This window comes from Coregonus lavaretus (assembly GCF_964263955.1).
Source record: "Coregonus lavaretus genome assembly, chromosome: 16".
Taxonomy (NCBI): Eukaryota; Metazoa; Chordata; class Actinopteri; order Salmoniformes; family Salmonidae; genus Coregonus; species Coregonus lavaretus.
In genome coordinates this window covers 39,436,678-39,448,324 of record NC_140003.1, presented here as the reverse complement: position 1 = coordinate 39,448,324, position 11,647 = coordinate 39,436,678, and the positions used below count along the sequence as shown (strand labels likewise).

Genomic DNA, 11,647 nt, shown 5'->3' with positions numbered 1-11,647 from the left:
TACCCTCCCCTCCTCCCTCCTCCCTCCTACCCTCCCTCCCTCCTACCCTCCCTCCCTCCCTCCCTCCTCCCTCCTACCCTCCCTCCTACCTCCTACCCTCCCTCCCTCCTACCCTCCCTCCTCCCTCCTCCCTCCTTCCCTCCTCCCTCCTACCCTCCCTCCCTCCTCCCTCCTACCCTCCCTCCCTCCTCCCTACTCCCTCTTACCCTCCCTCCTTCCCTCCATCAGTTGCCCTCCCACCCTCTGACTCCGTCCCGTCATGCGGAGAGCCGTGCGATGACGGTGGCCCCAGCCTACCACACCCTGCCCCACCCCTCCTCCCACGGGGCTCCACACAGCACCATGATGTGGGGCCCCTGGAGCCCCCCAACACCCCAAACCCTGGAGCCTCAGCTGCCTGCGCCCCGCACCCCCCCTCAGGCCCTCTGCAGCACTCTGCTACAAGGAGGTAGGGGAGAATGTGTGTGGATGGGGAGTGAGGATGTGTGTGGATGGGGATAGGGGATGTGTGTGTGTGTGATGGCATTAATAGAAGTTGTTATGTGTTTGGGTGAGGTTAGGTGAGGTTGGGTGTCATTGCTTGTTGTGTTGTTCATTCCCATCCCTCACTCTCTCTACATCCCCCTCTCTCTTTCTCTCTCTCTCTACCTCCCCCCCTCTCTTTCTCTCTCTCTCTCTACCTCCCCCCCTCTCTTTCTCTCTCTCTCTCTACCCGGGCTCTCTTTCTCTCTCTCTCTACCTCCCCCTCTCTTTCTCTCTCTCTACCTCCCTCTCTCTCCTTCTCTCCATCTCTACCTCCCTCTCTCTCCTTCTCTCCATCTCTACCTCCCTCTCTCTCCTTCTCTCCATCTCTACCTCCCTCTCTCTCCTTCTCTCCATCTCTACCTCCCTCTCTCTCCTTCTCTCCATCTCTACCTCCCTCTCTCTCCTTCTCTCCATCTCTACCTCCCTCTCTCCTTCTCTCCATCTCTACCTCCCTCTCTCTCCTTCTCTCCATCTCTACCTCCCTCTCTCTCCTTCTCTCCATCTCTACCTCCCTCTCTCTCCTTCTCTCCATCTCTACCTCCCTCTCTCTCCTTCTCTCCATCTCTACCTCCCTCTCTCTCCTTCTCTCCATCTCTACCTCCCTCTCTCTCCTTCTCTCCATCTCTACCTCCCTCTCTCTCCTTCTCTCCATCTCTACCCCCCTCTCTCTCCTTCTCTCCATCTCTACCTCCCTCTCTCTCCTTCTCTCCATCTCTACCTCTCTCTCTCTCCTTCTCTCCATCTCTACCTCCCCCCCTCCTTCTCTCCATCTCTACCTCCCCCTCTCTCCTTCTCTCCATCTCTACCTCCCTCTCTCTCCTTCTCTCCATCTCTACCTCCCTCTCTCTCCTTCTCTCCATCTCTGTCTCCAGGACCTCAGTAAGAGTCCTAAGAGTGTGAAGAAGCTTCTTCCTAAACGTAAGCCAGAGAGGAAACAGTCAGAAGAGGAGTCTGCCCTGAGGAAGAGTATGTTCACTCTGTGTGTCAGTGTCTGTCTGTGTGTGTCTGTGTCTGTCTGTGTCTGTCTGTGTCTGTCTGTGTGTCTGTGTGTGTCTGTGTCTGTCTGTGTGTCAGTGTCTGTCTGTGTCTGTGTGTGTCTGTGTGTCTGTGTGTGTCTGTGTGTGTCTGTGTGTCTGTGTGTGTCTGTGTCTGTGTGTGTCTGTGTGTCTGTGTGTGTCTGTGTGTGTGTGTGTGTGTGTGTGTGTGTGTGTACACACTGTTCTAACCCCTTCTCTCATCTCGTCCCCAGGTACAGTTGCTCTAGAGGAAGATGCTCAGATCCTGAAGGTGATAGAAGCCTACTGTACCAGCGCCAAGACCAGACAAACCCTCAACTCCAGTAAGAACACACGCGCACACACACACACACACACACACACACACACACACACACACACACACACACTTGTTGATGTCAGGTCGTGTTGTCATTCTTGGATCAGTAGTCCAATGCTATTCTTAAACCTGCCATTAGTTATTAATTCTCTTTCTAACAGTCTCTCTCTCTTCTGTCTCTCTCTCTTCACTCCTCACTCCTTCAATCTTCTGTTGACGTTTGTTGCTCATTTTATTTTTGTTTATTGGGGTTATTCCCTCGCTTCCATTTTATTACTATGATTACATCTTATTATTCTGATTTAATCCATCCTTCCTCCCTCTCCATCCACTCCTCATTGGTTATGGTTTGCCTTCATCATCCACATTGTTTGCACCCCCCCCCCCCCCCTCCCCCCCCTCCCCAATGCGTTTGTACACCACCCCCATTAGCCTGGCAGGGCACTGACCTGATGCACAACCATGTGCTGGGGGACGTGGACCGGTCCAGTGTGGACTCTCCGGGCCACCGTAGCAGCGTGTCACGGCCTGACTTGACTGGCTCAGACCTGTCGGAGGACTCTGACTACGACTCTGTGTGGACAACCCACAGTTACAGGATGGGCTCAGTGTCGCGTAAGAGCTGCATCTCTCACCAGAACTAGCGTGGTCGTACTGTACCCTACCATACCGCGCTATACAACACAGCACAGCACCGTACAGCACATTTACCTCTTAACCTGTGCTTTAGAGGAAAACAAACTGATTTTTAAGAGTTGTTACGTTTATTTATTTAATTTATTTTTAATTATGTAATTGTATACATTTTTTAGTTATTATTTATTATTTATTTGTTTTGGTTCTTTTTTATTTATTGTCCTCTCTTTGTTTGAAAACCTACCTGTTACCTTGACTCTCTTTCCGTAGTTGCCAGGTAGCTTGTGTTGGGCAGTTTCTGGGGAGGGGGGTGGGGTGCAGGTAGGGACTCTCTGTGTGTCTGATATTCAGATATGATTCAGGAAGGAATGTATTCTATTGACCATATATATATGTTCTCTAACCTAGCTCCTGCTTCCACATATACAGTGCCTTCAGAAAGTATTCAGACCCCTTGACCTTTTCCACATTTTGTTACGTTACAGACTTATTCTTAAATGGATTAAATAAAACATTTTCCTCATCAATCTACACACAATACACCATAATGACAAAGTGAAAACAGGTTTTTAGAAATTTTTGAAAATGTATTTAAAATGAAAAACAGAAATACCTTATTTACATACGTATTCAGACCCTTTGCTATGAGACTCGAAATTGAGCTCAGATGCATCCTGTTTCCATTGATCATTCTTGAGATGTTTCTACAAGTTAATTGGAGTCCACCTGTGGTAAATTAAATTGATTGGACATGATTTGGAAAGGCACACACCTGTCTAAATAAGGTCCCACAGTTAACAGTGCATGTCAGAGCAAAAACCAAGCCATGAGGTCGAAGGAATTGTCCGTAGAGCTCCGAGACAGGATTGTGTCGAGGCACAGATCTGGGGAAGGTTACCAAAACATTTCTGCAGCATTGAATGTCCCCAAGAACACAGTGGCCTCCATCATTCTTAAATGGAAGAAGTTTGGAACCACCAAGACACTTCCTAGAGCTGGCCGCCCGGCCTAACTAAGCAATTGTGGGGAGGTCAGGGAGGTGACCAAGAACCCGATGGTCACTCTGACAGAGCTCTAGAGTTCCTCTGTGGAGATGGGAGAATCTTCCAGAAGGACAACCATCTCTGCAGCAGTCCACCAATCAGGCCTTTATGGTAGAGTGGCCAGACGGAAGTCACTCCTCAGTAAAAGGCACATGACAGCCCGCTTGGCACCTAAAGACTCTCAGACCATGAGAAACAAGATTCTCTGGTCTGATGAAACCAAGATTGAACTCTTTGGCCTGAATGCCAAGTGTCATGTCTGGAGGAAACCTGGCACCATCCCTACGGTGAAGCATGGTGGTGGCAGCATCATGCTGTGGGGATGTTTTTCAGCGGTAGGGACTGGGAGACTAGTCAGGATCGAGGGAAAGATGAACGGAACAAAGTACAGGGAGATCCTTGATGAAAATCTTTTCCAGAGTGCTCAGGACCTCAGACTGGGGCGAAGGTTCACCTTCCAACAGGACAACGACCCTAAGCACACAGCCAAGACAATGCAGGAGTGGCTTTTGGACAAGTCTCTGAATGTCCTTGAGTGGCCCAGCGAGAGCCTGGACTTGAACCCAATCGAACATCTCTGGAGAGACCTGAAAATAGCTGTGCAGCAACGCTCCCCATCCAACCTGACAGAGCTTGAGAGGATCTGCAGAGAAGAATGGGAGAAACTCCCAAATACAGGTGTGCCAAGCTTGTAGCATCATACCCAAGAAGACTCAAGGCTTTAATCGCTGCCAAAAGTGCTTCAACAAAGTACTGAGTAAAGGGTCTGAATACTATGTAAATGTGATATGTCAGTTTATTTATTATTATTTGCAAAAAAAATCTAAATCCTGCTTTTGCTTTGTCATTATGGGGTATTGTGTGTAGATTGATGAGGGAAAAAAACGATGTAATCAATTTTAGAATAAGCTGTAACGTACCAAAATGTGGAAGAAGTCAAGGGGTCTGAATACTTTCCGAATGCACTGTATTACAGTAGCATGCAAATGTTGTGGTGACCGTTGCCATTTCCTTATGACATCCAATGTATTTATATATTTTTGTTATTGCTATGACTTTCTTAAGGCTCTTGCCCCTGTTGCAGTACCCCCCCTGCAGTATTTCACACACAGGACACAGCATGCCAAACAAATACAGCATCAACAATAGTATTTCTATGATATTGGTATTATATAGCAGATGAGGTTCCTGTTCCACTATAAACAGCATGCATTGTTCATTCCCAGGGGGACGATTTACACTCTTATCATCAGATTTTACCCCAATCCAAGATGCAGTACTTTTAAAGTCAATATTCCTTTAACAGCTAAACAATGATATTCTCAAAAGCCAAGAGACTTGTCTTTAGCATGCATGCAGATCCTCTCTAAGACGGAGCGTCAGACTTGAGTATTTATATTTAGAGTTTGTATAAGTGACCCTACTGCCCACAAGCCAACATAGAAGTCCGTTTTTAAGTATCCTAAGAAATCCAAATGAATTACTGCTCATGTTACTCAAAGGGCCTTGATGAAATTATATTTCTGTGGTTTATATTGAACAGTCAAGCCTCTGTATTCTAGGGCACAAATCTATGTTTAAAACTCAACTGTAGGCAGCGTCATGTAGGACCAGGAGTTATTCCTGATCACGTCACATGACCAGGTACAACTCTAGGCCCTAAGCAAAGGCACAAGCCTGGCAGGTCCAGTTTCTATATCCCAAGTAGGAAACCTTTGTTTGTGTCCTTCACCACATTATCATGCGTTAAGAATAACTGTTTTCCTGAAAAAGTATTTCCTTATGCCACGGTAAGAATTCCCAGGGCCAGGTTTTTCAAATGTTATCTGGATTTGGGCTATTGGATTGGATTAAATGCATAGAAAGAGAATGAGTAGAACGGATTAATCATTTACATGAATAGGGACACCTGTTCTATTCATTCTGTTTCTATGCATTTAACCTATCCGATAGCCGAATTATGGATACATCACTTTTGAAAAACTGGGCCCGGTTTACTGTCCACTTCAAATCAGTCCTCTCTCTCCAGAGTTATTCTAACAATATATGGAATAAATGGATTTGTTGTTTATATATTTCTACAAATTATTTGTTTATTTTACCTAAATTATTTTGTATAATGTATGTGATTTTTATTATGTTTATTTCACTGTGTATGTGAATGTTTTACAACTGCTTCGTGGAACATACAGTCAATCTCTTTCTACGTGATGGTGAAATGGTATCAACGTTTATACTGGGCATTGAGCATGTGTTGTTGGGATTCATTTGTGCACAACCTCTGTGGTAGAGCATTGAAATGTGTTAACTATGAACAGTTGCGTTTCTGTACCCCCTCTTACCAGCCTACCACCCCAGTGTGTGTATAACATCACTGTGGATGATGTAGCCTAGTTATTACGCTTGCCATAGATATTAAGTGTCCCTGTACAGTACTGCTCATCCATAGTGTAAATCTATAATGTAAGCGTTGAGGAAGTGTCAACCAAAAGAGAAACCTAGTCTTGTGGGAGCGGTCATATGTGACATACTTATTCATCAACACAGATGAACATGAACTAAAATAAATGGTCTCCTTTTTGTACATACTGGATGCCAATGGAACAAAATAATAAGCCAAACAGTGGTTCTATGAGTATTTGAGCTAAGAATATGACTGTCCTCGTGTTGTGTGTTCTACTTTGTGATTGCAGTGTATTCTATGGTTGGTCAGGTCATGTGACTGCAGTTTATTCTGTGGTTGGTCAGGTCATGTGACTGCAGTGTATTCTGTGGTTGGTCAGGTCATGTGACTGCAGTGTATTCTGTGGTTGGAAAAAAACTAAAGAAAAGCAAAAACAGAGAGGCAGGGTGAAGTGACTGATTTGTCCAACTGTGTCCTCTGTGTGCTCCAATGATGTATATGACCTATCCCACACCTGTGATCAAAATGTCCTACCTACCTGTCCTACCTACCTACCTACCTACCTACCTACCTACCTACCTACCTACCTACCTACCTACCTACCTACTTACCTACCTACCTACCTACCTACCTGTCCTACCTACCTGTCCTACATACCTGTCCTACCTACCTGTCCTACCTACCTACCTACCTACCTACCTACATACCTATCTTACCTACCTACCTACCTGTCCTACCTATCTTACCTACCTGTCCTACCTACCTACCTACCTACCTGTCCTACCTACCTACCTACCTACCTACCTACCTACCTACCTACCTACCTACCTACCTACCTACCTACCTACCTACCTACCTACCTACCTACCTACCTACCTACAGTGAGGGAAAAAAGTATTTGATCCCCTGCTGATTTTGTACGTTTGCCGACTGACAAAGACAAAGTCAGTGTATAAATTTAATGGTAGGTTTATTTGAACAGTGAGAGACAGAATAACAACAACAAAATCCAGAAAAACGCATGTCAAAAATGTTATAAATTGATTTGCATTTTAATGAGGGAAATAAGTATTTGACCCCTCTGCAAAACATGACTTAGTACTTGGTGGCAAAACCCTTGTTGGCAATCACAGAGGTCAGACGTTTCTTGTAGTTGGCCACCAGGTTTGCACACATCTCAGGAGGGATTTTGTTCCACTCCTCTTTGCAGATCTTCTCCAAGTCATTAAGGTTTCGAGGCTGACATTTGGCAACTCGAACCTTCAGCTCCCTCCACAGATTTTCTATGGGATTAAGGTCTGGAGACTGGCTAGGCCACTCCAGGACCTTAATGTGCTTCTTCTTGAGCCACTCCTTTGTTGCCTTGGCCGTGTGTTTTGGGTCATTGTCATGCTGGAATACCCATCCACGACCCATTTTCAATGCCCTGGCTGAGGGAAGGAGGTTCTCACCCAAGATTTGACGGTACATGGCCCCGTCCATCGTCCCTTTGATGTGGTGAAGTTGTCCTGTCCCCTTAGCAGAAAAACACACCCAAAGCATAATGTTTCCACCTCCATGTTTGATGGTGGGGATGGTGTTCTTGGGGTCATAGGCAGCATTCCTCCTCCTCCAAACACGGTGAGTTGAGTTGATGCCAAAGAGCTCGATTTTGGTCTAATCTGACCACAACACTTTCACCCAGTTCTCCTCTGAATCATTCAGATGTTCATTGGCAAACTTCAGACGGCCCTGTATATGTGCTTTCTTGAGCAGGGGGACCTTGCGAGCGCTGCAGGATTTCAGTCCTTCACGTCGTAGTGTGTTACCAATTGTTTTCTTGGTGACTATGGTCCCAGCTGCCTTGAGATCATTGACAAGATCCTCCCGTGTAGTTCTGGGCTGATTCCTCACCGTTCTCATGATCATTGCAACTCCACGAGGTGAGATCTTGCATGGAGCCCCAGGCCGAGGGAGATTGACAGTTATTTTGTGTTTCTTCCATTTGCGAATAATCGCACCAACTGTTGTCACCTTCTCACCAAGCTGCTTGGCGATGGTCTTATAGCCCATTCCAGCCTTGTGTAGGTCTACAATCTTGTCCCTGACATCCTTGGAGAGCTCTTTGGTCTTGGCCATGGTGGAGAGTTTGGAATCTGATTGATTGATTGCTTCTGTGGACAGGTGTCTTTTATACAGGTAACAAGCTGAGATTAGGAGCACTCCCTTTAAGAGTGTGCTCCTAATCTCAGCTCGTTACCTGTATAAAAGACACCTGGGAGCCAGAAATCTTTCTGATTGAGAGGGGGTTAAATACTTATTTCCCTCATTTAAAATGCAAATTAATTTATAACATTTTTGACATGCGTTTTTCTGGATTTTTTTGTTGTTATTCTGTCTCTCACTGTTCAAATAAACCTACCATTAAAATTATAGACTGATCATTTCTTTGTCAGTGGGCAAACATAGAAAATCAGCAGGGGATCAAATACTTTTTTCTCACTGTACCTATCTTACCTATCTTACCTATCTTACCTACCTATCTACCTACCTACCTACCTACCTACCTACCTACCTACCTACCTACCTACCTACCTACCTACCTACCTACCTACCTACCTACCTACCTACCTACCTACCTACCTACTTAACTATCTTAACTACCTACCTACCTACAAACATCACCTACAGAATATTTGTATATATATATATACAGACTGACGTATATGACAAGAGGTCCCAAACACTGTATCATTGAGTTGTGAATAAATCTGTCTTTTGTTAGTGGTTGGTATTTTGGGTGTTTTGTCAGAAGCACACCTTATTTCACTGTGTTGGATGTCACTGTCAACAAGACTCTAGGCTAAACCATTAGAACAGGAAATGTGAAAACAAAATGGTGTCTTTTCTCTCACGAATATACACTGTATTCTTCTTGTTGTTTTATTTTTGTCTGCAACAGACAGTGGTGTGGTGAGGTAAAACCAATGAGGGGTGAATGGATCAGGATGATGAAGAAGTGATATGCCTCTCTCTCATCCTCCTTCTGTTCTTCCTCTCCAACATGGCTCCTCTGTCATTGTGTCTCGTCGTTCTGTGCATGACTAACTAGCCCACGGCCTCTCCAGTCTCCTGTGTTTGTGTCCTGTTTTGCTTTTCTTATCATGTAGCCAATCACCAACCAGGAACTCAGTCACTTATGTTAGCCAAACTGCTGTGGGTAGAAGTTGCCCTTAGGCACAGATCTAGGATCAGCTTACTCTCCCACAATTCTATCCTCAGCCATTAGGAGTTGGAAGTCCAAACTGACCTTAGATCAGTGTATCTAGTGTGTTGTGTTTGTCTGGAACAGGGGCGACGCGGAGTGACACAGGGCTGCAGGTCATCATCCCTGGAGAGGAGAAGATCATCATGGAGGAGACCAGGAGCAACAGACAGACTGTGGTCAGAGAGAAGTAAGACATCCACCTTCCCTCCTCTTCCTCTTCTTCCTCCTCCTCTTTTTCCTCCTCCTCTTCTCCCTCTTCCTCTTCTCCCTTCCTCTTCCTCTTCTCTCTCCTCCTCTTCTCCCGCCTCCTCCTCCTCTTCCTCCTCTTCTTCCTCCTTCTCCTACTCCTCACCCCACCTCCTCTTCTTCCTCCTTTTTCCTCCTTCCCCTACTCCCCACCTCTCCCACACCTCCCCCATCTCCTTTCCACCTCCTACTCATCCGCCTCTTCTTCCTCCTTCTCCTCCTACTCCCCCCCCCCCCTCCCCGTCTTCCTTTTGGTCAGGGCTGAATATCTTGGTAACCCCTCACAGTTCCTGTCATCATGTGCTGCAGTGAGATGGTGTTCTCATAAAAATGCTTCTGTTTCTGGATGATTAAGTTAAGTGTGTTAGTTAGTGTGTAGACTAGTGCAGTACTGTGTGTATACATATATGATCATGTATTCACCTCTAGGATGGTATTAACCGTCTGTGTTGGGTTGAAGGAGCCTGGAGGATGTGGTTTACGCCCTGAGGGACGAGGTACAGGAGCTCCAACAGGTGAATGTCCCCTCTGTGTCACCATTATGCTGGCTTAAGACAGGCCTATGACAACTCATTACGACACCTGACATGACACTGTTATGACGGATGAAGTAGTACAACTACCAACCGAATGCTTGTAGGATATTAAGCTGACCTTTGACCCCTCAACAGGACAATAAGAGGATGAAGAGGTCGCTGGAGGAGGAGCAGAGGGTACGGAAAGATCTGGATAAGGTCATCCGGAGGGTGTTAAAGAGTATGAACAACCACACCTGGGACGAGACTAACTTATGAGGTGTGTGTGTCTGTGCCTGTGAGAGTGAAGTGTGTGATGGAGAAACGTGTATGAGTATGACTGAGTGATTGCGTGCAGATACATGGTTGTGTGTTTTTTTCTCCAGTCAGGTCATGTGGTTAGGAAAAACTCCTGGCCTCCACCTATAATAATGAGGAATGTCTGTGGATCCATCCCTGAACCAACGTGGACCTGGAGCGGCGCCTAGCCATTCTGTTCTTGCTCCCTGGGCTCAGATGACGTGGATGTTGATTAAGGCAGCTCCCCGCACCTCTCTGATTCAGAGGGTTTGGGTTAAATGTGCAAGACACATTTCAGTTGTACAACTGACTAGGTATCCTCCCTCCCTCCCTCCCTGTCTGTTTATAAATGCCCACTCAGCAAAGTAATACAGCTCTAATGGTACTGTACAAAAACAACTCATCATTTCACCTCTTCTCTACTGTTATTTCATTACTATGAAATCCACCCATTTGGATGTCTTGCCATCGTCTAATGTGTTGTGGTCTTCTGTGTAAGGCCTGGACCCGTGGTGGCCTGCCTATTGGTTGAACCTTGTGTTGTCACTGACCGGTGGGTCAGAAGGGATTTGTACAGAAATGGACTGACTGGTATTGGTACAGACTGGTATTGGTACTGACTGGTATGGGTACAGTATTGATTGGTACTGACTGGTATTGGTCCGTTTTGATGTAAATATGAACACTGCTGAGGAATGAGCCTTTGGAGAAATAAATGTGTTTTTAGGAGAGCGACTCCAACCCTCATGCTTGTACTGCAGGAAGACTCTGAAAGGGATGCTGATGATGAATTGGATTGATGTAGCACTTTTCCAGGTGCTCAAAGCACTTTACATTCACAACTCATCCACCACGGATGTGCAACACCCACCTAGGTGATGCCATAGTATCCGTTATGCAGCAGAAAGCTCACCACACATCAGCTACTATGTCTCTCTATGTCTCTCTATGTCTCTGTATGTCTCTCTATGTCTCTGTATGTCTCTCTATGTCTCTCTATGTCTCTCTATGTCTCTGTATGTCTCTGTATGTCTCTCTATGTCTCTGTATGTCTCTCTATGTCTCTGTATGTCTCTCTATGTCTCTCTATGTCTCTCTATGTCTCTGTATGTCTCTCTATGTCCCTCTATGTCTCTGTATGTCTCTCTGTTTCTGTATGTCTCTCTATGTCCCTCTATGTCTCTGTGTGTCTCTGTATGTCTCTCTGTCTCTGTATGTCTCTCTATGTCCCTCTATGTCTCTGTATGTATCTCTATGTCTCTGTATGTCTCTCTATGTCTCTGTATGTCTCTATATGTCTCTATGTCTCTCTATGTCTCTGTCTCTCTATGTCTCTGTCTCTGTATGTCTCTCTATGTCTCTGTCTCTGTATGTCTAATAAGTATCAGTGTTTCAT

At 45.6% G+C, this 11,647-nt stretch overlaps 1 protein-coding gene across 1 annotated transcript in view; it reads left to right on the top strand.

Moving 5' to 3' along the window:
• LOC311143379 (rho guanine nucleotide exchange factor 7-like) overlaps window positions 1–10,439 on the top strand; it is a gene marked incomplete at both ends in the record, with an annotated part of 12,672 nt that extends 2,233 nt beyond the window's left edge. Inside the window, 8 exons of the mRNA XM_084179214.1 lie at window positions 229–271; window positions 363–448; window positions 1,398–1,491; window positions 1,775–1,864; window positions 9,275–9,377; window positions 9,897–9,951; window positions 10,108–10,149; window positions 10,338–10,439. Of these exons, the coding sequence (XP_084035340.1) occupies window positions 229–271; window positions 363–448; window positions 1,398–1,491; window positions 1,775–1,864; window positions 9,275–9,377; window positions 9,897–9,951; window positions 10,108–10,149; window positions 10,338–10,439 (615 nt within the window). The remainder of the gene's footprint in view (window positions 1–228; window positions 272–362; window positions 449–1,397; window positions 1,492–1,774; window positions 1,865–9,274; window positions 9,378–9,896; window positions 9,952–10,107; window positions 10,150–10,337) is intronic.
• Window positions 10,440–11,647: the final 1,208 nt, after the last annotated feature.